This window comes from Harpia harpyja, chromosome 1, assembly GCF_026419915.1.
Source record: "Harpia harpyja isolate bHarHar1 chromosome 1, bHarHar1 primary haplotype, whole genome shotgun sequence".
Taxonomy (NCBI): domain Eukaryota; kingdom Metazoa; phylum Chordata; class Aves; order Accipitriformes; family Accipitridae; genus Harpia; species Harpia harpyja.
This window is the reverse complement of record NC_068940.1, coordinates 53436624-53462387: the sequence shown is the minus strand read 5'-3', so window position 1 is coordinate 53462387 and position 25764 is coordinate 53436624. Positions and strand designations below refer to the sequence as shown.

At 43.1% G+C, this 25764-nt stretch overlaps 1 protein-coding gene across 1 annotated transcript in view; it reads left to right on the top strand.

The window, feature by feature from the left end:
• Positions 1-15307, top strand: part of CDCP1 (CUB domain containing protein 1) — a 29099-nt gene extending 13792 nt beyond the window's left edge. Inside the window, exons 3-9 of the mRNA XM_052794625.1 lie at positions 1360-1716; positions 3064-3432; positions 7382-7609; positions 8392-8772; positions 9229-9594; positions 10902-10983; positions 12191-15307. Coding sequence (XP_052650585.1) covers positions 1360-1716; positions 3064-3432; positions 7382-7609; positions 8392-8772; positions 9229-9594; positions 10902-10983; positions 12191-12638 — 2231 coding nt within the window. The 3' untranslated portion in view covers positions 12639-15307. The remainder of the gene's footprint in view (positions 1-1359; positions 1717-3063; positions 3433-7381; positions 7610-8391; positions 8773-9228; positions 9595-10901; positions 10984-12190) is intronic.
• Positions 15308-25764: the final 10457 nt, after the last annotated feature.

Below are 25764 nucleotides of genomic sequence, written 5' to 3'. Positions count from 1 at the left end.
CCATGGTAATTTTCCTCCAGTAAAGCCATGTATCATTCTTCCTGTTACTGTATTAAGGTATCCCCTATAATCTTGGGTGAGAAGAAATCTCTGAACACTGATAAATAACCTTGAATTACTGAAACTATGCAAGTTAAAGAAGTCTCTCTTTTGGCTGGCAGAATTAATGTTAACTTGGTTGTTTCAGAAACAGTTAAATAATAGTTTGTTGCACCAGTTCCTTGCTGTTTTCCCTTTTCCCACAGTTTATAAACCCATCAAAGAATCTTTTTTCCTATCAAAAGCCTCTGAGCACTGATAATGATATATTACCCGCATTGTTTGTTGAACAGATTGATTGTGTCTATAAGGACAACAGAAACATTGGCGACATGCACGTGTTTCCTTATATTTAATGAACATTATTGAAGTCAAGAAACCGAAAATTTGGAAGTGTTGTAACTAAAGCTTCATTTGCTTTGAATGTTATCTCTGGTGTATATATGTTAATGTACTCTTTAGTGACACGAACACATGCTACTTCTCAACAAGATCCCAAACTTCATTGGGCATTCAGTCTTTGGTAACATCTTTGTTATTTTTGGGGTGGTGTTCAAGGACAGTTCTCTTCATGTTTTGGAGTTTCAGTCATATGATTCATGCAAATAGTAATGTTCATGGTATTTCATGATATATTTGTAAGATGCACTTGTGATATTTCCTTGAAGTTGGAGCCTAGACATAGATTAAAGTTTGCTTATTTTTAGTGTCCAGCTTGAAATACCAGTAATCTGGATTTTTCAGAGAAAGGTTTTTCTAAGTTCTCCCAGGAATCCTGCAGTGGTAGTTGTTGTTATTCATCACTTCTGCAAAATCTGGGGCCCAGGTTATTCATCAGGGCACCAAGGAAACGAAGATACAGTTCATGGCAAGCACTAGAAAATTTAAAGATGAATGATTTGCCAGGAATTCTCTGGGTGAGATGGGTTAAGATCTTTTCTCTAGATCCATGATTTCCAGCTCTCCCGATATTGCGTTTCTCCCTTTTGCCCATTCAGCGCACTACCCTATTCACTAAATACCTTCTAAATTCTTCAGCAAACAAGGTGGGAATACCAGAGACAATGAATCCCTTCTATTAGTCAGCCTGACTAAAGCAGGTTTATCCTGTCTACTCTATGGTACAATCCTGTTTATGGTATAGTCCTGTTTAGAGACAGCATGTGACCATGTTATAGGAGTGTCTTTTAATGCATGTAGAAGAGAAGTTAAGTGCAACCTAAAAATTGTGAAAATAGCAATGAAGGGGGAAGTGTCAAATTCCTCGTTTACTTGAATGCTTTCCAGAGTGTATCATGGCCATTCTCTCTCTGCATTTAGACTGTGTGTCAGGCCCGTGTCCCTTCGGAGATGTTCATCTTTACCCACCGGGGCTACCTCGCCTTAACAGGACTTTCATCTGGGACGTGAAGGCGAGTACAAAGGCTGGACTTGAACTGAAATTTTCTACCCCGTGGCTAAGACAGATTGAACCAGGAGAGACGTGCCCAGATTTCGTTAGCTACAACATCAATAGCTGTATCGACATGGCCACGGTCAACATTGGCACCTTCTGCAGGAATGGCTCGGTGTCTCGTGTCAAGCTGCTGGGAGGAGTTGTCATGTCTCTGCACCTCCCGTGGGACTCGCCTCTCACCACCTCAGGCTTCAACATAGCTAACAGGGCTTCCATAAAACGTAAGTAGGGAGTAGTGTTTCCTCACCTGTAATCACCTCGTGCAGATTGCAGGAGAATTATTTAAACCTTTCTTCTCGGGTAACCTTCTAGTTTTGGTGCTGCTATCCCTAACTCCCTTCCACTTCATCTTTTCTAAAAGCTATTGTTGTATGGGTTTTAGTTTGGTAGCTGGTGCTCTTCTGGGGTCAAAACATCTTTGGTTAATAATTATGAAAACTGTTGTGTTGCTGCTTTTGGTGCACATTACTCATTTTCAATCTCTTTAAACTTTCTAAAACTTAAACAGACCTGCTCTGTTGTTTTTGTGTTTTCAGCTAGTTGAGACTAGATAGCATAATTAGAATGAGCCAAGAGAGTTATTTTCTGGTTGTGGTGTTTAGTTGGGTTTGTTTATTTTAAAATAATGCTTCCTTAACTTCTGGAGCCTCAAACCAATGCCCCTCTTCAGGAGAGGAAGGTGGGAAAGGGGGAAGCAGTGCCTAGAAGGCACATGAGGCTGCTTAAATAGAGCTATCTGTTTCCACCTGCACAGTAACATAAAACATTATGTAATAATCTTCTTAAAATACCTGGAATATTATATAGCAATCAGTGGGTTACTCTGTGGTCTCCTGACAAGCCCTCCCTGGGAGATGTTCTTGCTCTGTACTTAAATTCTGCAGTTGTTGCTATCAGTTATAAAAGGAATCTGGTCCAGGTTCGAGCTTCTAGAACATGAGTCTTTCTAACTCCTGGCACTCGTCGCAGTTGCACATTGTCGCTGGAGTCCTAGAACAGGACCATAATCTCTGTGTACCCAACTTCATGCTGCCAAGAGGCATCCAAGCACAAAGTGTCTTACACAGCCTCCATGGTTTGCATTCATATTTTATCATGCGTATTTGAGGCTCTTTGTTGGCGTGCTCTTGTTAGATCTGGGAGGTGTTTGGACGGAGAGCTCTGTGATGGTATAAAAGCTCACATCTTTTGTTTCCTGAAACCCAGTGAAACAGAAGCAGTTGTCAGCTTGCGTGTTTGCTTTTGCAAAGTCAGGAGCAGAAGTAGGAACTAGGATCTTTCCTTTCTAAAAAATAAAGGCTTGTCTGTCCACGTGCTTGAAAGGTCAACCCACTAAACTAAAAATGCAGCATTAATATATCCCTTACCTTTTCTGTAATTGAAGACAAAAGCATCAACTCAAGTATATGGTTTAGTATGAGGGTTTTTTAATAACCGAACCTGTAGCTGAAGTGGATGATCTCACTGTCAAAATAAAAATACTCTGCTGCTGGGGTGCTAGATATGCCAGCGTGTCTTCATTAATTGCAACTTGTTTTGTATGTTCTGCCCCCCCCACCCCATTTTAGGGTTATGCATTATTGAATCCATTTTGAAGGGGGAGTCTTCAATCACCCTGATGTCCCCAAACTACCCGCTCGGCTTTCCTGAAGACGAGCTCATGACATGGCAGTTTGTGGTTCCTTCCAACATGAGAGCAAGCGTGTTTTTCCACAACTACAGCCTTTCCAACTGCGAAAGGAAAGAGGAGAGGGTAGAGTACTACATCCCCGGCTCCCTCAGCAACCCGGAGGTGTTCAAGCTGAGCGACAGCCAGCCTGCCAATATCGCTGGCAGTTTCAACCTGTCCCTCCAGGGCTGCGATCAGGATGCCCAGAACCCAGGCATCCTCCGCTTACTCTTCCAAGTCGTCGTCCAGCACCCGCAGATTGATGAGAGTAAGTACCTGCCTGCCCCTTCTGTTGCTTTTGCTTGCAGGTGCCTGGGCTGAGCACCACAAGGAAGAGAAATACTAGGTGTTTTGTCACTTTTCTTGGACCCTCCTTGAGTTTAAGGAGGTGGGTTGCCAAGCAACGCTGAGGCCTGTTTTACTGCCCTGGGTACCACCGGTCATTTTTAGGGCAAGGTGGATGGCAATGCTAAAATTTGCAATTTGCAATGGAGTATAAAGCTCCATCATAGAGTTTACACTGTAGCTTGTAAATGGAGATTCCTTTCCTTTTCCAGCACCTGCATCGTGTAATTGAAAAATGCCTTTAACACCTGTGGTATCAGGTCTTGCATGTTGTATAAACAAAGCTAAGCACCAGCTAGCCTTTCCTTGTGGCTGTGTTTCCTCTGGGATCCCAGTCCAGCTATTGGGCAAGGACTGTAACTGCTTGATCAGAATTGTCTGGGCTCACATGTCACTGCCTGTTGTCCATTACAGAAATCAAGTTCAAGCTTATTTGGACAGTTTTATTTTCAGCTGTAGGATTCTATATTTTAAAGATAATTCTTAAAATGTGAGCCCAAGTTTCTGCTCTGTCTGTAAGCAGTCGCGTTTAGCCAGGTGAAACCTGCTGTCGTGGCTGGTCAGGATCCATAGCATGAACTGGTGAAACTGGAGGTGTAAAATTGTCTTCATACTACTAATTGCATCGATATGCATTTCTTTCCTTCCTTCCTTCCTTCTTCTGAGTTTTATTTTGCTTCCTAGGGAAGCCTGAACATCTTCTAGTGTGAAGAAGTCACACTAGACATGGAAGGTGTCAATAAGATACTCCAATGATAATATCCCCTACGCATTTGGATGTTCTTTGGGTTTCTTGCTGCTTGTTGCTACACTAAGAAAATTTCTTTTTTCTTTTTTTTCCTGGGTTTTTTTTTTCCTTTTTTTTTTTTTTCTGTTTTCTTGCCCCAAATTCAGACAGGCTTAACACAATGACTTGTAATACCACAGCATCTATCTAAAAACAGAAATAAAAGGCCTGGCTAGGTAATGAGCTATGCAATAACTGATTTATCATCTGGCTGCTTAGCTCTGACCTCAGTTTCATGGTGGAGGATAATAGTCAAGGTGCCCTCACTGCAGAGGAGCTGGTGGAGGGAAGTATGCCCTCTGGACTATCACTGCAGCAGGAGCTGCATCTAAGTCATTTTAGAGGGAGTGAAGTTTGAACGGCCTGTACCTTGAAGTCACGTATCCAGAAAGGGTCTGTAGCATCTCACCGCTGTAATCCTTAGTTCTTTGTCTAGTCTGTCTCCATTCATGAACAGCAAATCCTCCTGAAATTGTTAATCAAGTCATGTTTGCTTACATTTATTGTGTGTTGCACCTTGGAAGCCAGACAGAGTGAAAACATTGTATTCAGTTAATCAGCTTTATCTCCCTTCTACTTTGGAAAGCATAGAGGAATTTTAATATATTTATGGCCAGTAGACAAGATGATAATCACCTAAAAAATAAAAAACAGGTTGTCATTTATTGAATGAAATGCAAGTAATAAACCACTTGGATTTAAGAGACAACAGGATTTACAGGTTTTCATGAATGATTTTGTAGTTATGTAAGTTCCATCAAAGATTCAAATTTAGCCCTCAAGACAGTATTGAAACTATTATTTAAACAAAAAAACCCCAAACCAAAACAACCCCAAAAATGCCATCTGCAGTGGGTGAGTTAGACATGGCTCTTATTGAAAATGTACTGGTATCTGTATATTCTCAAAGATTCCCAAGCATTTGGGTATTCCACAGCTGTCTGTGGTGCTTGTCATTAAATAAGAGGAAAATATAGCTCTTTCCAATCAAAATTTCTTGACCTAACCCTCTGTGTTTAGCTGCCGCAAAAAAACCAAACCTCTGAAGAATGAGTAACCTTGTGGTAGAAATCCTAAGTTCTGTGCTTGGTTGTGGCAGTGACTTGGAGATTTCTGCCTGTCCTCTTGCATTTTTGTGTGTCTGATTTCCCACACAGGAGAAGGCTATTTTATTCACCTTTTGTTTATGCCTTTGAGATCCATAGCTAAAACCAGAAAATTAAGAGTAATAATAGTGTATATATTTTTTTTATTTTTTTTAACCTGTCCTTTATAGAATCAAAGAATCACAGAATGGTTTGGGTTGGAAGGGACCTTAAATATCATCTAGTTCCAACCCTCCATGGGCAGGGTCACCTTCCACTAGATCAGGTTGCTGTCTTTGACATCAGAGACATGTGCCTTTGTTAACAGCATACACTGCAGACCCAATGTCTATCTTTGCACATGATAGTTAATCTTTGTGAACTAGGCTACAGCCATAACCTTCAATTTTTTTTTTTCCTCTTTCATTTTGTGTCCCTCTTCCAGATGTTGCGAGTATTTGCAACTGCTGTTAGCTTACATGGGAGGTGGTGTTTGTCATCCCTGCTTACCCCTGTTGTTCTGATTTTCTGTAGCAAGTCATCTAGGATATCACAGACTTGCAGAATGGCTGAGGTTGGCAGGGACCTCTGGAGATCATCTAGTTCCAACCCTCTGCTCAAGCAGGGTGAAACAGAACAGGCTGCCTAGGACCACATCCAGTTGGGTTTTGAGTATCTCTGAAGACTTTACAACTTCTCTGGGTAACCTCTCACAGTGTTTGACCACCCTTGCATTATTTATTTTTTTTTAATGTTTAAGGACATTAAACCACCAGGACCCTCAGGTCTTTCTGCAAAGCTGCTTTCCAGCCCCAGTCTTGCAAACTTGAGGGTGTGCTCTCTCCCACTAGTGAAAATGTTAAGCAGTTTTGGCCTCAGAACATATCTCCTTAAGCAGATCTTTGAGCTGAATCTCACTATTTGAGAGAGAGTGCCAGGGATGATGGTCACTGTGCACGCATGGGCATCTCAGCTCCAGCAAGCTCGGAGGGCATTACAAGGCTTCGGGCAGCAGCCTGTGTGCCGTGGGGTACGTGGAAAGGGGCGGAATGCGAGAGAAGTCGTAGCTAGTGTTGAGGAAGGGGAAGGCGCTCTTTACTTTTCAAGGTTAACTCTGCCAGCTCTCAGGCTTGCTTTTTACAGCTAGTCAGAAAATATTTCTGGAAGAATGCTTTTGAGCAATTAAATGGAAGAGCAGTGTGATAATTCAGTCATGCCATTGAAGGAAACCAAGCAGCCTAGCAAGGCATGGTCCTCAGCCTTCCCACCAGCACGGTGACAGACTTTGATAACCTGTGATAGTTTTCTCTGGATGTTTTGAACTGCCAAATGGAAAAGGCTTTTAGGAAGCGTTTTTGAAGGCTCTAGTGACCTTCATAACAACTGCCAGCACTTCTGCTGAAGTACAGTACTTGGCAGTTTTTTCACTTTTGAACCATATTGGTACTTGCGTTTAAATTAGCTTAATCTTTAACTGACTCCAGACAACCAGATGTGCTTAATTACTGACTTTGGACAATTTTCTTCAGCTTGGCTCCAACAAACCTAAACTGACAAAAAGTTAGCTGAAATGGAAATCTAGCAATAAATACGAAATTTGAGAATGGAGAACCTTTTCCTAATCAACTGCTGTGTGATCGGTAGAACTGACTTTAAAAGAAATACAGAAATCTCTTAGGTAAAACAAATCTAACATAGTTGGCTGAGCTCCTTACATTATAGCCTAACCTGTTCACAAGGGGCTAGTGTACGTGTTACCCTGTTACAGCTGGCAAGTGGCAGGGAAACGGGGTTTGTGTGTGGAAAGGCTCAAACCTCTAAATTAGAAGAGTGATATGATGCTGCCTTTCCACTGATGGAAAGAATAAATAATATTTTCTTAGCTAATATAGAAATAGCTATAACAGCTGCTCATCTGATGGGGTGAGAAGAGACGGAGGAAGTTCTGCTTCACGCCACGCTTCTTGCCAGTAATTGCTCTGGGATGTTTTTCTTTGCAGATGTCACCCATTTGGTCGACCTGAGCAAAGAGTGGAATATGACTGTAACGATACACTTTGAAGGGTGGCCCAGACACATCCCGCTCATGTCTGAACCGATATGCCTGATCTGTAAGGATCCTCGCACCTGCGACCGCGTCTTGACTTTAGTGTCTGGCGCAGTCTACAAGATCTCCTTTCTGTGCAAGGACTTGTCCCATCTGAGGATCACAGCTGAAAAAGGCATAAGTATGACAAAAGTGTCTTAATGTTGTTTTCTAGGGAATGCTTTTGCCTGCTTTTCCCCAGCAGTCAGCCAAACCTTCTCTCTTGCTTGGGCTTTAAATAGAGTGTGGTTGGAAACCAGGCATTGGCCAGTGGCAAGATGGGTACAGTGAATCTGGAGATGACCTTGTTGTTCGCTATGTCATTCTACCTTTAAAAATAGAAACTGCATAGCTATCCTGGAAGGGAAAGGACAGAAGGCACCTAAGAATCTTCTTGCTGAAAACTGCAAAGTAAGGAAACGGAGCAGGAGAGCCATAAATCTGCCCATGAAAATGCAGGACCAAGGTGGCCATCAGGAATGCATCTTGTGCCGTTTGCACATCCACTTGGTGTAGGATTTTCCCAAATGCTTTCAACTACTAGTAGAGAAAGAGTTTTAAAGTATATATCGGGACCTCAGTTAGTCTGCAACAGTGTTCCAGTCAACAAGTGACATAGCAAAAGTAGTATCGAGTGATGGATTTTGAATATGTTTGTATCTGTTGGTTTCTTTGGTGTCCTGCACCCTTTCAAGGAAATATCTTTAAATATAAATGATACGTGTTTGGGTAAAGGTTACTAAGAGAGGATAGTTTCTCAGGTAGATGCTTATCTGGGTCTGTAATGCAAAACTGACAGCACACTCTGCATGTGTGTGTGTGTGTGTGTGTGTGTGTACTCTGGTCCACAGGAAAACTTGCTTTTCCTAGATATTTCCTCTGCAAGAAAAATACAGCCCTTGGTATTTGTTTTTGTGATTGCAGGCTGTGTCGATCTTCGATGGTGTCAGAGGAAGATCTATTCCCTTTCAGTGCCCAAGGCTATTACCCAACTGCCAATTCGACTGCATAAGTTTATTTGGAAGCTCTTGGCTCCCGATCTGATCAACATAGAAATTACATCTCCGTCGTTAAAACTTCAGCAACATGTCCCAGAGCAGAGGTGCAACACAAGCTACAGTTACAGCATTGCTAGTGCCACCCCAGAGACAGAGTTGAATGTTGGTGTATTCTGTCCTGGTGGATCCATTGAAAAGATTCAGATGAGGAATAATATCACCATATCCTTAAAAACATTTAGTAAAGGATTCCTCAATGAGTCTAACCATCAGGATCTGAAAATGTCTTTTGTGCCACATATTAAAGGTAAGGTAGTGGTTTGTACTACTTTGTTGTACAGTGTTGGATCTCTCTATGCTTATTGGAGCACATATGGATAAATAGAAATAGGAGTTCAATTCTTTAGAGTCTAGTCCTGGAGCCATTGCTAGGATCAATCTTTATCTGAATCAGTGCGGTGTTTTATTCCTGGAAGAAGGAAGGAGCTTTGTACTCCAGGTGGTAGATAGTTGGTTGTTGGAAATTCTGCCGATATATCTGTGCTAATTGTGATAATTACTGATGTGGAAGGTATGAGAGGTGAGTTGTATTGCTGGTACTGAGATGCAGTTGACTGTATAAATTTGCTGGTCACAGGTATGAGTGGTGCTTTTTTTATTATGAAGAAAGACCAAATAATTTTATGTGCTAAAAGAGAAAGCTTAAAAAAAAGTAAGTTTCAAACCTAAGTTTTCCTTCCTTTATTCTTTTCCTTTACTACAGATGAGTGCACTTTCACTGTGAGTCCAGATCCAAAAGCTAAAGTTTACTTGCAGACTCCCAACTGGCCTTATGGTCTACCTCCTTATGTCTCCATATCCTGGTACATCCTGGTGCCCAGCAAGCAAGTTGCCCGCCTCGGGTTCTCCAAGGACCGCATGGGCATTGCTTGTGAGACTGGCCGTGCCTATGTCAACATAAAGGAAGAGACGTTGGGGGCAGAGGAGACCGTGTGCCGTGAGGATGAGCTTCTGCCCGAGCCCCGAAATATGTATCACAACTTTTGGGTAAATGTCTCCAACTGTAAACCTGTGGATAAGACGCAACTGACCTTGCAGTTCTGGGTGACTTTTGCGGACAAGCAGATAGGTGAGTCCTGTAAGGTTGTGGTGGTTTGCTTTTTGCTTGTTTCCTTGCTTTCCCTTGGGGCAACAGTAATGGGTGCTGGTCCTCCTTGGGTGTGGGGTTTATGAGATCCCGGCCTTTGGAAATACCTGTCCCTCAAAAACCTCTGAGAGTTACAGCTGGGTACTTCTAGAAGCTGGAAAGGAAGGAGGGGCTTTAATGTGGTGGGTTTTTTGGGGGGTGGTTTTTCGTTTTGGTTTGGTTTTTCTGAGATGGGGGATTGCAGGGCTCTGGGGGAGTAAGACTAGATTTTATTTTTTTTAATTTAATTTAGCTTTTTAAATTGGACATCACAGCCAGAACGTATAAGAAGATCAAGTGATGTTTTTCCCTCCCAAGGTCATGGACCTGGTGAACGACCTGGGATTTGATTATGCAAACTTATTCATCCAAGTAGCCCTTACTTCATGTTAGCAGTTCGATTAGTCTCAGTGTTTGCGTGAGCAAGAAATCACCCCTGGGACAGGTCTGGCCATTTAGTGGAGAGTGCCCTGACTGCTAACAGCAAAATCAGCATTCTTGTTGTCTTTCATCTCCCTGAAACATAAATAGTTTAAAAAAAAAAAAGGGGGGGGGGGAAGCATTTTTAGGGTAGGCTTTGCTTATGTAAATTTGCTTCACATTTGTACTTCCTCTTCACCTGTGGGAGACTGCTGTCTGTAGAAATATTGGCTACATAGGCTAGAACTGAAACAGTATCAAATTAATTTCCAATTTGTCCTCTTTTTTTTCTTTTTTGTAATGGATACTTCTTTTAAAACACGTGGCATTTTTCTTTCCTCACTCATGGACTTTCCTGATCAATTTTGCGACTCCTAGAAAACCCCAGGTCAACACAACTTGTGTATTTCAGAGGAAAGGATGGTATTGAGGGGAAGTTGGTGAAATGTCACTATTTACTCTGTTGAATCCCTCTCTGTCTCTCTCTGCACTTTCTTCTCTTCCCTGCCTATTCATCCAGAGGCACGTGAGATGCTGAGGGTAAGTTTAGCAGTGCATGAGCTGTATTGAACTCTTGGAAGTGGGGTGGATTGGTTGGGTTTTTTGGTTGTGCTCCACTGCTAGCAGCAGGAGTTTGTCATTGCTTGGCCTCCAACCTCTTGGAAATGGCTTGTGTTGTCCTGTGGTGAGAATGACTCGGAAACTCCTGTTCTGCGGGCAGCTAGTATGCTTAGAAACCCTTGAGGAAGTTCAAACCCAGACAGCTTTTAGGAGAAAGCTGGGTGTTTTCTCTCTCTTGCTCAGTGTCCTTGTACCTTGTCTGTTTGCAGACCTAGGAGTGATACTTGCTGTGGTGGCTGGGGCTGGAGTTCTTGCAGCTATTGGACTGACTGTGTGCTGTGTTAAGAAGAAGTAAGTTCATAGTTCAGCGTGTGTAACTTAGCAGTTCAAGAAGGCGTTTTGGGAGAGCTGCTGGGCCCTCTGTTTCACGTGTTGATACAGATCCCTTGAACAAGGGTCTGAAGCATGAGGTAGGCAATGGTAGTGGAAGTAATGTGACTCCGGGAATGCTGCTTTACTCTAAATTGACTGACTTGTAAGAGCAGAGCAGCATTCCCGGAGTCACATTACTTCAACCCCCAGTGCATTGCCTACCTTGGCCTTAGCACAGGCTTCTGGCTGTACTGTACGGTATTGGTTGGACTTCATCAGCAATTCCTGCAAAATGAAATTGCAATGAATGTGGCTGTTGTGGGTTTGATTCTGGAAAAGACTGTTCAAACAAGCTGTAAACTCACCCAGATACACTAGAAGCTATCTTTCGTCTACACAACACAACCTCCAGCAACTTCTCCTGGAGTTTGCACATCACGTGGGAGCATTTTTCTGTGACATGAGCCCTTGGGGAGAGAACTAGGTTGTGCAAAACAAACATGCATAGCATTACTCATGCAAGCAGAGTCTGAAGTCATCAATAGCTTGTGGTTTCTGATACATGTATGCTTAGTGCTGGCAGGGTGATTGGGTCCTGAAGCCGTTGAGCTGGAATGAATTTATGCAGTATGATGACTAGAGCAGTTATAAGCACACTTCTTTTGCCACACAGGAAAGACTTTACAAATACAGGCTTAAAAATCTTCAGTTCAGCCTTTGGTCTTTCCACTCTGGGGACAGTCGCTCCAGAAAGTGCAACCAAGAAAAGTTCATTCGACTTTCATAGAGGACCCACTATCTTACTCGTCTTCAGTAACGTTCAGCCTTGTTTTGTGAGGATCTGATGGCCTCTGGGTCCTATTAATGTCCGTGGATATTGGGAGACTTGGTATGCTGCACAGCTGGGACCCCTGGTGCTTGGGAGGCCATTGGCGTTAATCTTGTGACCTTCAGGGTCAGCAGAGCAGCAGTAGGTAACCAAATAGCATGAAGTTATTTTCTGCTCTGTTAAAAAAGCATGTCTAGACTTGGGAGTTATTTTTCCTAAGACTGCAAGTAAAGCCTTCAATCCAAGCAGACTGCCTGTCACTGCGTAGCTGGGATGGGTAAACAGAAGCTGTGTTGAGTTCAAATGCACCAGCTGTGTATTGTTTCTGACCTGTTAACAATTTCAACTCTGTAACAGGAAGAAGAAAAACCAGAACCCCATGGTGGGAGTGTACAATCCTAATGTGAATACCCAGGTGCCTGGGAAACAAGGCTTATTCACAAAAGGGAGGAAAAACAATGAGTCTCATGTCTATGCAGTTATTGATGATGCTATGGTCTATGGGCACTTGCTGAAGGAATCCAATGGCTCAGTTGCTCCAGAAGTTGATGTATACCGGCCTTTTGATGGACCCATTGGTAGCTTGCCACCTTCTCCACCTCCATTATACTTCAGAAAAGACGTTAAACGCTCTTCTAATGCTGAGGAACCTCCACCTTTGACAGACACAGACCATGACACTTACACATTTGCTCATCAGAAATCAGGGCAATCAGAGGACAATGGAGATACAAATGAAAAGAATAACGGAGATATGAGCGTGTCCTTGCTGGAAAATAAGGAACAGGATGGTTTAGTGGAGTAATATTACGCCAGGTATAGCAGTTTCCTGTGGAAATACAGGTGTAAGGACAGGGGTCTAGGAAAAAAAACTGAAGAGGAGTGTTATTTTTAAATGTGTTTTGATGTTGTTTTGTTTTGTGTGTTGTCTGTTGTTTGGTTTTGTGGGTTTTTTTTAAACTTCAGCTGTTGATAGCTTTCAGTTTTAGAGTGAACGTCTAGCAAACTCAAAACCAGTCAAGACGCTCCAGGACTGCCTGCACTTCTGGTTGCGAAACAGGTGGCAAAGGTACGCTTCTGCTTTTTATTATAAAGACGTCAGGCAAATGAATTCCTAACTGCCAGCTTAAAAGTGTGGCAATTAATAGAGTGGGGAGAGTGTTTTGTCCAGCATTTCCTCCTCTCACAAGTCATTTGTTCCTGGGTGTTGGTTGGTGAATCTTGGAAGATGTAGGCTACATTGCCGTCTCAAGGCAGCTCCAGGTTGCAGAGATGTCTAAGCAATCTGCTGATGTCTGAGCAAAGGAGGGGGACGCTGTCATTTCTACCACTTGCTGCTTGAAAATTCATCATATTTAGGATGTTGGTGGCTATTAAGTGTAGTGAAAAACCATTTATGCTGCCTGGAAGAGCTCAGTAAGCATAACTCAGTGTGAACACTTGAGCTTGGGCTCTTCTAGTTCGGAAGTAAAGGTACAGGTTTTCTCTAATTTCCAACTGATGTTGTTATACTTGGATAGCACTGTGTGAACCTACACCAAAGACTGTATTTTCTTTGATTTTTTTATAAAAACGGTTTCAAAAGTCTAAAGCAATTTGCACTTCTGTTCAGATGCCTGTAGCATTCACATTTTACTAATATCTCATGCTTTTGGTTCAAGTAAGAGTAACGATTCAGTGAAGAAATGATGGTGTGATAATCCAGCTGTTTACTAATGCTTTTCACTTCACCTGTTAGAGATACTTGGTTATTTAATAAGGATTAAAAGAAGGGGTAAAGAAAATAGTTTGTTTCCAGCAGGCGGTTTCTCTGAAATGCAAAGAATGAGAGTGAATCCATAAGGAAAGCCTAGATTTTTTGGCTTTTTTTTATCAGTCTGAAGTTAACAACCATGTTGAAATGATGCTGGGGACAGCTCTCGACTTATAGTGGGACTTACACTTCAGGTGTCTAGCAGCCTTTGAAAGACACCTCTTGAAATCAGATAAATAATAGGTCTCACTTTTAAGTGCAGTAGTTAGCATGCCCCTCAGTTTCTGTGGCTTTTGAAACTTGAGAGCCAGATCTTTGTGCAGAGGACTACGGCTGTATGAATAAAGTTGCCTTTTATATACAAACATCTGGCTTGTCCAGGTGTGCAGTTACTGAGGATGTTTGCAAATTTGCGTGCAGCACTAGACTTGATGACTTGAGAATTTGTCTCCAAATGTCTTACCGTGACTGTTTCTTGCCTAGTGATACACAGGTGCCATAAAAGTTTCAGACAGTGTTGCATGCAATAATGTTAAACATATAATAATGTCTAAAATTAAAATGTCTTTACTAGAAACCTTGCTGTTTACATTTAAAATAAATGCGGACTTCTTCCTGTGTTAACTATGCTGGCATTGCAAATTGGCTATTTATGGTCAAGTGTGTGTATTTAAGAGAGTATATCATTGTACTGCTTGGACTTCTGTAAGATTCAGTATAATGTCGTATCGGTCTCAGTTTTCCGTAGCATATAGCAAAATGCATGCCAGCTAAAAGCACCTATTAATTGTTTCAGGTATTTTCCTGCTTATGTTTATCACTTTTAATATAGAAATGTGTATTCCTAGATATCTGGCTAGTCACTGGAATTGCATATTTCAAAGTGTACTGTGTCATTTTAATGCCATTTGAGAACTTAAAAAGATTTCTGCAATACCGATACCTGTTTTTCTCAGGTAACTGAATTACCACAGTGCATTTTTATCAGAGTAGTCCAGTTATGCGTTTGGTCAATGTTTCTCACTTCTCTTTTATTGAAAAGGAATGAGAAGTCTGCAAGGGAAATTCAAGGCTGTCTCATCTCTCTAGCTCAGTTTCTGCAGTTGCTTAGATGAAATTTTTTAGTTCATGTTCTTTCTAACCAACTGAAGAAAACGTAATGGAGATCAGGCTTTTGTTCACAACTTTTTGATCTTTGAAGGAACAATATGATGCTTGTTGACTGGTATTTTTATTTGTTCTATTTTAACTCAGCTTTTGGCATGGCAATATAAACTGTAGTTTACAGTTGTTTCCAGTCTAAGGTTGACTTTCACTGTGCATATTTTGGTATGTTTAGAGTAAGAGTTCAGACACAAATTCCAGTTTGCTTTTCATTAAGAGAAAGTTGTGACTTTTTAAAAAAATAAATAAAATATAATCATACTACCAGCTGGAGTAACTAGTGCATGTCTTTCTCATGTGTGTGTAAACTCAGCCTCGAGTATTTTGACGTCTGACTGTTGGTAGCTACGCCATCTCCCTGGACGACAGAAGCTGGTTTCTAGAGAATCTAGTTTGCTGGGATAATATACTGCTGACTGTGCATGTCCTTTTTCTCACATAGTCTGTGATATGCCATTAATTGCTGTTTTTAAAGGCATGTGTTTAGATCGTTGGGGAGAAGGGTTGTAAAATATTTGAAGCTTTCATATGAAAATAAATGGCTCAGCGGCTTCTCAGTAGGGTTGTGATGTTTGTAATTTATTCATGCCCAACTGACACATACAATTGAATTCCAAATTAATTTCTTTTCAGTGATAATAGCATAAAAGTACATTTTATGACTCATCCTTCAGCCCAGAAGAGACCTTTATGAAAATGTGTGAAGCCCTTTTTTGTTCTAAATTAAAGTGCATGGAATCAGTTCATACTGACTGCTTTCTTGGTTTATTTTTGTATTTGTTTTGAGGCAAGCTTAATGCACATAGAAAGTGATGTTTGAAATCCTCGCTACTGAGGATCCCAGTAATTGCTGGGAATGGATCCTAGGCTGAATTAGTCATATCCACTCTTGGAAGGCATAGGAGACTCAGCAAAGATCAGCCAGTCCCTAGGCCCTCTCTGAAATTTGCACTTAATATGAATGTAAATGAAAGTACTTGTCATTTGGGTCTTCACTGAGATTGTGCCATCCTGGAGTAGTTCCTGTGCAGTGGTCTTTATCTAAAAATGAAAATTTCTAAGTCTAGTCAACCATTAATTGAAAGGTGGGTGTCCATAGGAGGACAGCAGTTCAGAAACTCCTGAACCGAATGAAATTTGCTTTTGAGGAGCAAAGAGAAGTGGAGGGTTTTGTTGCCCAAAGCAGCAAAGCTGAAAAGATACTTCTTGCTTCTTGGGCTTGGATCTGTGAGGTTTGGAGAATCTCGATCTATCAAAACACTCAGTAATTGCTTTATTTTTAAGCACGTATATGAATAGTCTAGTGCAATTTCCAGATAAATAAAGAGCCAAGTTATTAGTCTTTGGATTAGAGCAAAACTTGTAGAGCACCGGTAAGGAATGAAAAAGTTGGGTTTGTTGTTGTTGACACCAGACTAATATTGAGACTTCAACTCCTTGACCTTAAAGGGAAAAAAAAAAAAAATCATGTTGCTCTGAAGAAGCTATCCTGGGATACCTGTGAGTGTGACAGAGAATACATTAAAGTATGTGACTGTTGCTGGGGGACAGGGAGGAAGCAAAATGCTGAATAACCCTCATCCATGTGCACATCTTCACCAGCCAGCATCTAATTGCAGGCTGCAGTGTACACAAAGATGGGAGCAAATCTGTCTCCCCCAAAACTTTGAAGCCAGAAACTAAAAAAAAAAAAAAAAAAATAAATTATAGGATTCATTCCTTCAGTATAAATGGCTTTCTACATCCAACTTAGTGATTGGTTTATCTTTCATAAAGTATAGCTTCCCAGCAATTAAGTAAGCATGGGTTACCTAATTTTCTTTGAAACTGAGGAATTCTGCCGTGGAAAACTGATCCAGCCTGGAGGAAGGGACAGTCTTTTTACAGGGACTTAGAAACTTCTGGCATGTTGTTCCATCAACACAAGTGAAGCATGGCAAATTGTTTCAATTAGCAACACTCCTAATACGTAAAAGGGTTTGGGTTTTTTTGTGGTTTGGGGCTGCATCCATCTCTTGTGTTAAAGAATTGCTACACTGCTGCACACAAGTCAGGCTTTACGCTTCTGGGCAAGATGAATCTTCAAAAACTGAAGGAACTGCTTTGTTTCTTGCTACGTTTGTGTGTGTGTGTGTGTGTGTGTCTCTTTTATATAAAAGATATGTGTATTTATCCTGGTACAACTGCTATGGTCGCTCATAGCTGTAGAAAGAGTGCCATGATGCATCCTGCAAAAATGCTCTAACAGAGCAATACTCCGGCAGCACACAGTGCCTTTTCAGACATGAGGCTAGAAAAATGGCCTTACTTTCTGAAAGGTGTTTTCTCAGAAGAAAAATGAGGGGAAAAGTTCTGGTGATCTTTCCAGCAAAACTATTTTATTTTTTTCTAACTGGAAATGATTTGATTTCAGGAAGTATTATTTAGAAGAAACGAAATGGTCTGTGTAAAGTATGTACTCCCTTTTTTTTTTTTTTTTTTTTTTAATTTTATTTCATTGTCAGCATAGAGCTGAACTTTGATATTGCTCACCAAGGAGAACATCTGTCCTACACACATGGGTGCAACTCCGTGTTGAAGGGAATGGTGGTCTGCTGGAGGCATGGAGGAGAGTGCCACATGCCGCTCTCAGGAGCCCTGGGCATGGCTTTGCCTGAAGATGCTATCGGGATGTCCTGAACCTTTGCCACTTGCCACTGTGGGAAATGTATCCCTGACTTTGATCTTTATTTTGAGGGCAAAAAATGACGGACAGAGCCCATGCAGACAGCTTCCTCCTCACATGAGATTAATCATGGCAAGGCACCTATTAAGTACGTGCGTATAAATCTAGTTTTCTGCACAGAGGAACCTGGCCTTAAATGAGATTCATCACTTGGCCTCAGGAGTATGAACTGCAGGCTCCTGAGCCCAATTGTTTTAGCATCTGCTTCAAATTCATCATCGCAAATGCTTTTTATTTAAAAGGGTGATTTTTTTTAATTAAAAGAGAAGCAAATTAATGGTGCGTTTCTCCTCTCAAAATGCTACTTTCATTGAATTGCTGGATTCTGGAAAAAGTAACCCCAAAACAAGTACACATGGATGTTGTTCTGTAACATATTGCTAACTACAAAAGCAAAAAAATGACTGCTCTACAGTTTAAGCTACTAAGTAGAGTTTTGTTCATACTAAACTCCACATTTGCACTTTGGGGCATGATTGCACGAAGCTTTCAGCTTCGAAGACCTGCACATCCACTGGTGCCTTCTCACGCGGTAGAAACTATCAGAATTATGCTACTTAGGAGAGTAACGTGACTTCTGATGCCCTCAAAAGTGAGGGCTTTAAAGATGAATGTTGTGATAAATGTTTTTCTATAAGAATAATCATCTTAGTAAGATGCAAACCCAAAAGCTTGAATCTTTAGAGATTTCACGTTTCCACAGTAAATTAAAACTGTTCCACATCCTGCTGAATCAAACCTGTTAATATACTTGGTAATTACTTTCACAGCTTAATGCTTTACCCATTCAAAATCGTGAAGAGGTTCATATGTTTTCCCTTCATTTGTTTCCTTAAGTTAATGAGAGTTTATTTAGTAAGTGGTAAACCCTAAAAAGTAAGCAAAGGCATGATGAAATCTTCTAGTATGATTGTTTGGTGAACATTTTATAGCTTTCAGAGCAATTTAAAAAAAAAAAAGGTAGCAAGCCATTAGATCTTCCTCTATTTTCTTTGGGTTAACAGAGAACAAGTTTCTTAAGTATCTTAAACCAGCCTAGCAAAGCATATGGGTTCATGCATATGTCCAATATCCCAGAAGACAATATTTCTCCTTGCTAGTCAAATATCTGAGGAAAATGGGCAGTTTACTATATACTTGTGTATTCTGACATTTGATTTTTGGCTGATTGGTTCTGCAGGTCAAACTCCTACATGTTCTCCTTAGGTTTTTGTGGCCACCCATCTGGGTTAAAGGACAAGATACAGCTTCAGCTGAAAGATGCTGGATTTCTGTGACAACGCTTCCCAATACTACTTGTGGGACTTGATTCTTAAGGAATCTGTGCCCAGCTTGTAGCTGGGAAGGTAGCACTGCTGGAAGTAAGACAGCTCAACCCGGAGAGGTTGAACTGTGTGTCAACAGAGTTGCTCCAAGCACCACTGAAAGGCGGATTTTTGTCATCACCCCCCTTTCTTTTCCTACTGTTGTATTTTCATGTCTTGTCTTCCTTTTTCCCCACACTCCCAATCAGCCAAATTCAAGACAGAAGTCTCCAGAAACCACTTTTTTGGTGAATGTTCTCTGAGGTTTACACCCAGCAGCCAATGCTGGAGTGAAATACTTTCAACGTCTGTCTACAACATATTTCTCACTATAGCCACACCTGAACCTGCTTGGATTACAGCAAAGCTGCTGGGTGAGGTTTGCTGCAGCAAGGTCCCCAGGTTTTGCTGCCACAAAGCTGCTTCAGCATTGAATGAAGTGGCAGTACTTGAAGTAGTTGTTTACATCTCAGCTGGAGAGGTACTTGGGAAAACATTAATATAGGTAGGAAAACTCAAATTATTCTGGAAACTATTGCTTCTGTTGGCATGAATGACCTCTCGTATGAGTAATACCTAATTAGACACCAAATTAGATGGAAGTGTGCAGAACAATAAGCCAGGTCCACGAACAGTGCAATGAATCATGTCACTACCAGTAACCTCTTTCCAAGATATGCTTTACAAAATCTGTAATTGCTTCACTAACATTTACCATAGTAAAAACGTCTCTGCCAGTTCATACTTTGCTTTAGGTGATGCAATGGTGATGACTCCATGGCTTTCTGTCACCAGGGAATGACATGGAGGAGCCATTCCCCTTCCTGCTACCTTGAAGTAGGAAAAGGTGGTGAGACTAATGCATCCCTTTGCTTTAGAAATATTACAATATGAAGCTCAAATACCAATTTTAACTTTAATCCTTAAGGTGAAACTTATCCCGTATTCTCAAGGTGGGTATTTTCCTGTATCCTACTGAGATGTAAACCTTTTCTTGAGGGTCAGTGTGAGGCTAGGCTTTAGGCTTGTCCTCATCCTGGTCCCACCAAAACCAGGGGAAAGATGACCACCACCCCTAAAGGGAGCCCCTCAGCTTCCTTCCCTAGATACAGAGGCAGTTTTAAGTAGTTCGTTTCCTTGATTTATTTCTAATAAATAGAAATAAAATCAGGTGTGAATGCCCATCAGGTGGATGCCACCTGACTAGTGTGGGAGGAGGGAATGGATTCCAAATTTGAAACTCCCCATGGGATGGGGCAGGGGTGAATTAAAAAAATGTTCTCCCAGAAAGTTGAGGTCATGAAGGGGCTGAAAGACTGAACAGTTTGTGCTGTGCCATCAGCAGTTTCTGATTGGGATGCTGGGATTTCTAGTTTTCAAGGCAGTGCTGCAAAAATGCAGGGCACATGGAGATGAGTTATTGAATGTGGCAAGTGGTAGCAGCTAGTGGGTTTGAGGGATGCATTTGTTCTCCCGATACTTGGTAATAATGGCTTAGGCCCAATGCAGAATTTTGGGGGGTTTCTTATTGTTGATAATTAATAGTCTATGCCAAACTTTGCATTGTCTCACATCATTGTTGTGAAGACACAGACGCAAGAGGGGGATCCCATTTGCCATGGCAGAAGCTGTGCATGAAGCTTGCTCTGTTCCTGGAAAATCACAGCCCTCTCTCTTTCCTGCCAACATCCTGGAGATGCAGCGGGTAAGGCAGGCTGTGCTGTGCTTTCGGGGATGACAAGGAACAAGTGCTGCCCCTGGGCGTTCCTAAGCCAGCATTTGCTTTTGAAGGCGTTAGCTGAAGTTAGCACCCCTCTGACTATTAAGTCTCGGCTCCTAGCCATGATATTTAGTTAAATCACTATTCTGCACTAACCTTTGCCAGCAGAATACCTTTAGATAACTTCATACAACAGTAGGAACATGAGGTATTACTTTTGTCAACATTGTGATAGTGGACCCTAACTAGGGCTGGAGCCCACCCTTTGGGTTTTGGCTAAGAAACTGGTCACATCTAGGTCACAGCTGGGGAAGGCAAGGGAGGGGGGAGGAGCCCTCCTGCACAGTGGGAGGGTGCGCTTGTGCCTGGCTGCTTAAATTTCATCCTTTTCCACAAAGCTACTGCTGTAATAGCATTTGCTGTGGTTACTGCTGCTGTTATGCTTGCAGTAAATGTACCGACTCTGCTATGAAATTACTGGTACAGCTGATATGTGATGATATAATGGAAGAAGGCTGTTGAATCAAGGTTTCCAGGTGCCATTAATTTTCACATTTTCCTGGTTTTGGTTTTTTTTTTTTTTTTTTTTTAAGGTCCAGGGCTTTACAGTCTTAACGTCTCTTCCTTTGTGGGGGGGGGGTGTGTGTGTGTGTGTGTGTGTGTGTGTTGTCTTTCATTGTGCAGAATTCAAACCTGAAGTCCATAACTGCAACATTCATAATCCTCAGGTGCCTTCTGCATCATGATCACAGCCCTAATGCGGATGTCTCTGGGTGCACTTGGGTACAGGTGCCCAGGAGCCCTGCCTCGACCCAGCCTGTGCCTCTAAACCAGCTCCCCACAGCAATGCTTGCACAGCCCGGGCGCCTTTCCCGATAAATAAAATAGCATTAGGATCTCTGGGACGTGAGCGTGGCAAGAGGCTGGAATATAGGTGTTATGACCTGGTAGTCTTTTAAATTTTCTCTCTCCTTTGGCAAAGCTGGATTTTCCCTGCAGCTCTGCTACAAGCAGCTGGGGAGCAAGTCGATAGGAGCTTGTACGTGAGATGGGCAGGAGATGAGAGGGGTTGGCTGCTGTGGTCCCTGCCTGTTATCTCTGCCTGGGGAGGCTTGAATTTAACCAAGAGCTTGGTTCCAGATCAAGCGTGGCTTGAGGCTCCAGGCACATGTAATTCCTTGTGACTCCCATTAGCTGAAATCCCAGTGCTGCGTTTCTGCACCTCAACACTATGCTAAATGTCCCGGCTCGCTCCATGCCGCAGGGATGCAGCTGGGGAAGTGGTAGGCTTGCTGTGAAATATGACGTGTGCACGTAAGCTCTGACATGCTGCAGTTCCTGTGTACAGGTAACTGGTACGCAGACTGGGAAACTGGCAGATCACGTGGTGATTTTTTTTACTAGACAATTTTTATGCGACTTCAAGTCCCTGTGCCTGGAACAACCAACTTTAGTCTCCAAGGACTGTGAATTCAGGGCATTGGGAAAGGGGAAGGAGAGCAGGAAAGGAGCAATGTCCTTGGCCCCGTGGCTGGCAGACACTGCTTCTCCACGGCTGGGGGGAGGTGAGAGGGTGGGTGATGACAAGGCAAGATCTCGGGACCATGAGTTCTGCCTCAGACCTTTGTAGGATCTAGAGCAAGGTAGCTGCCACCCTTGTGTCCTTCTCCCCCCCAAGAGAAGGAGGTCAGCTGGCTTCTCAGTTTTCCTGTGCCTTGGGGCCATCTGTCCACTCCAGGGATTTTGGCAATGGCCACCTTGCTTCATCATGCAAGAACTGGTAAAAGAAGAAACGAAGGGGTAGATGTCTCAGGAGGGCCTGGCAGCTTATGGACATCTCTCTCGTTCATCCCCAAATAGGAGGGGAGCAAGAAAACTACCTTGCCCCTGGTACAGCCGGTTCTTGAGACTCAAGACAGCGATTTTCTATGGACTGCTGGGGTCATCTGGACACCCTGATAGCACATGAATGAAAGGCTGAATCTTTGCATTTGGATGCGCACGTTGCTCACTGCAGTTTGGCCTCCAGGGCTGTCTGCTGTCTTTTTAATGCACATTTATCACCTGATAAAAGCCACGAGGTCGTTTTATATCCGACTGGGGACACTACCTACATCTGCACTTCTAGTAGGCTTAAAAATGGGCTACTCATTTAGGCTGGCATAACAATTTCTGCGAATGTTGAAAAGGAAAAATTATCAGTAATGATTTTTTTTTTGTTTGTTTTCAAGCTTTCCATGTTTTATATGTAAGGTGTTTTTTTTCCCCAGTACCATGCTTTCAGGTTTGCTTATCTTACCTCAGCGATGCACTACAATTACTTGCTGTGTTTGCATCCCTTTTTGGTGCATGCATTTTACTTTAGGAGTAAAAAGTGCTGGTGGTTGTTCTGCTTAATTTTTTCAAAGCAAGTTCAGTTTCTAGGCCGTGTAGAAAACTGTCAGTCACTCGTCGTAGGTACACAGCACCCCACCCACACAGCTCCTTCCGAGTCCTCACTCTTCAATGGAGCCAATTGTTCAACTGTGTTTATAACCAGTGCTATTTCTGGAGCATTTCCTAAAAGTTGACTGTTTGAAGGTCTACCCGCTTGAGCGTTTGGCTTTCTGCTCTGACATTTTATAGAACAAAGTGCAAGAGCTGACCTCCATGGAGGTGTGTTGCAGCACCTCTGCGCTGGTGCACAGGCAGGTAGGACCTGTGGCATCGCCCGTCTCCCAGGATTTGGATCCCCATGTCAGCGTGGCTCGGCACTCAAGGGGTTTGGGTTTGGATCCAAGCCTTCCCAGCGATGGAGCAGTGTCCATGTTGCGCGTGAATCTGGATGAAATTCAAGCTGCCCATGGACCATCCTGCTCGAACAGTAAAGCAAATTTGTCACTGTGGTTGAGCTGATTCACAACTGCAGCTACCCACTCATGAATTTTGTGTTTGGACTGATCATTTAATACAAAAATACATTTCATTTGCTTTTTGGTGCTTTGGTGGAGTTTTTTTCAGTTTCCTTTTGGTTGAAAAGCTATATGAACTTTCAGCTCTTGTCTTCTGATTGCCCTTTGCAGAGCAGCAAGACCTAGTAGCTAGAGCTCTGGCAACGTTGCATCCTATGAGAGATGATTTTATTGGCTTTCTTGATAACCTTTCTCTGTAGGAAGGCTTTTACACGGCAGCTCATCCATCAGATGCCTGAGGTCACCGGTCTCTCCCCAAAATGCCTGTTTTTCTCCTGTGACTGTAGAAAAGGAACCAGCTATGTAGGTAGGAGCCCTTGCCTGGTGTCCATGTCTTCATGGGCTAACTGAGGTTGGCAAGGACCCCTGGAGATCACCTGGTTCCAGCAAGGTCCCCTGGAGCAGGTTGTCCAGGGCCATGTCCAGTCAGGTTTTGAGCATCTCCAAGGGTGGAGACTCCACAGCCTCTCTGGGCAACCTGGGTGAGGGTCTGACCACCCTCATGGAGAAAAAGGATTCTCTTCTGTTTAAGCAGAATTTCCTGTATTTCAGCTTGTGCCCGTGGCTCTGTCTCCCCTACCCACCCCCATCAGGCATTTAAACATGTGGATAAGACCCCCTGAGCCTTCTTGTCTCCAGGACACTCTCAGCTCTCACTCTGTCCTCACACAACAGCCACCCCAATCCCTTCATCATCTTGGTAGCCCTTCACTGTGCTCACTCCAGTACGCCTATGTCCCACCTGTACTGGGGAGCCCAAAACTGGACCTGGCACTCCAGGTGTGGCCTCACTGGTCCTGAAAAACATGGAAATGGGGTATAATATCGAACGCCAGTGACCTTGCTTTTGGGATCCCTGTCCATGGGTGTGATATAAGAAGTTAGTGCAGTGGGAAGCTAAGCTGGCCCTAGGGCATTTCTGCAAAGCCGTAGGTGGTGTAGGTTTTATTTCCCCTCTTGCATTTTATTTTATAAGATGTAGTGCTTCCCAAACACTGTTTTCTAAACAGCTTCTTGAGACGTGTTCTTCATTGCCAGCCTGCAAGGTTGGCAGGCGGCGTGTGTGTTTCATTCCCTTCAATGGGCTCAGGGTTAGCTTTCTAACAGGGCTGAAGCGAAAGCAAGTATTTTCTGCAATTAGCAGTTGGCCTCACCTCTTGGCAGCGTGGCCATCCGTGGGTTTTTGTTTTCTTCCTGGAACGAGGCTGGATGTTGAGGGCACAGCACCGGTTAGCGAGCACCCAGGCTGCAGGCGTTGGGTGCTTTACACTCGCTGCCAGTACCGATGGCCCCAGCCGCTAGCACAAGCGTGTGTGGGGGAGGTTGCAGGGAGGTGATGCAGCCACCAACGTGGTTACACAAGGCAGGATGGAGCAGCGAAGCTGCTGGGTACGAGTCATGGCAAAGATCTTTGCGGTTTTGGTTTTAGCTGTATTTGCAATAGTGCCCAGCTGTTACCTTTGGAATCCCTCCGGGTACTTTTATACCGGAGATAAAGGGGATAAAGCCCTATTTTTTCGCTTTGTATGCTATAGTCTGATATGCTCTCATCCCCTGCTTTATCTTCTATCCCCGAGGAGATTATTTTTATGCTCCCCATCAGTGTAGTGACCCCCAGCTGTTCTATATTCATGCTTCCATCAGTTGTTTGGCTTACCCTCGTTTGCTGATCCTCACAGATCCGTGTTTCTTCCCTGCCTATGGCAGCTTCTGAGCTGGAGAACTGTAACTTTAACTTAGTTTTTTAATTTTATTTGCAAAAGGAGAGACTGAGAGGTCAGGTACAGAAGTGGGGTTCAGTGCTTACGTAGGAGTGGGACCAAAGAGTAGAGCCTATAGGAATAACAAGGCTCGGTGGTGGAAATGCTCCTTCCCTTTTGAGGTGCATCCTACTGACGGCCTCATCCCACAGCCAGGGGTGGGAAGTGCCCTCCCCGTGTGGCAGGCAGGAGCAGAGGTGGTTGGGGGCTGTTCCTTGCCAAAGGTGATAGGGAGAGGGTATGCCTGATGTGGGGAGAGGCTCGGGTCTGAGTAACCCCCAGGCTGAGCAGGCAGGCACAAGGAGCAGTGGCGTGGAGTTGGGTTGCTTGTTCTGAGTGTGAATCTTTGCCCTCTCTCTGCTTGGGGTTCTTTTCCCATGTCATCGAGCTCTCTGGATCCAAATTCACCGAGGACTGCTCAGGACCGAGTCCCACAAAAGTGTTCAAGGCTCAGAACAAGCTTTTGACTCGTGACTCCCAAATTCTTACCCACCTTTGCCCACCTGGCCCTTTTACTGACTGAAGCCAAAAGCAACCTGGCTGCTGGCTGGGGC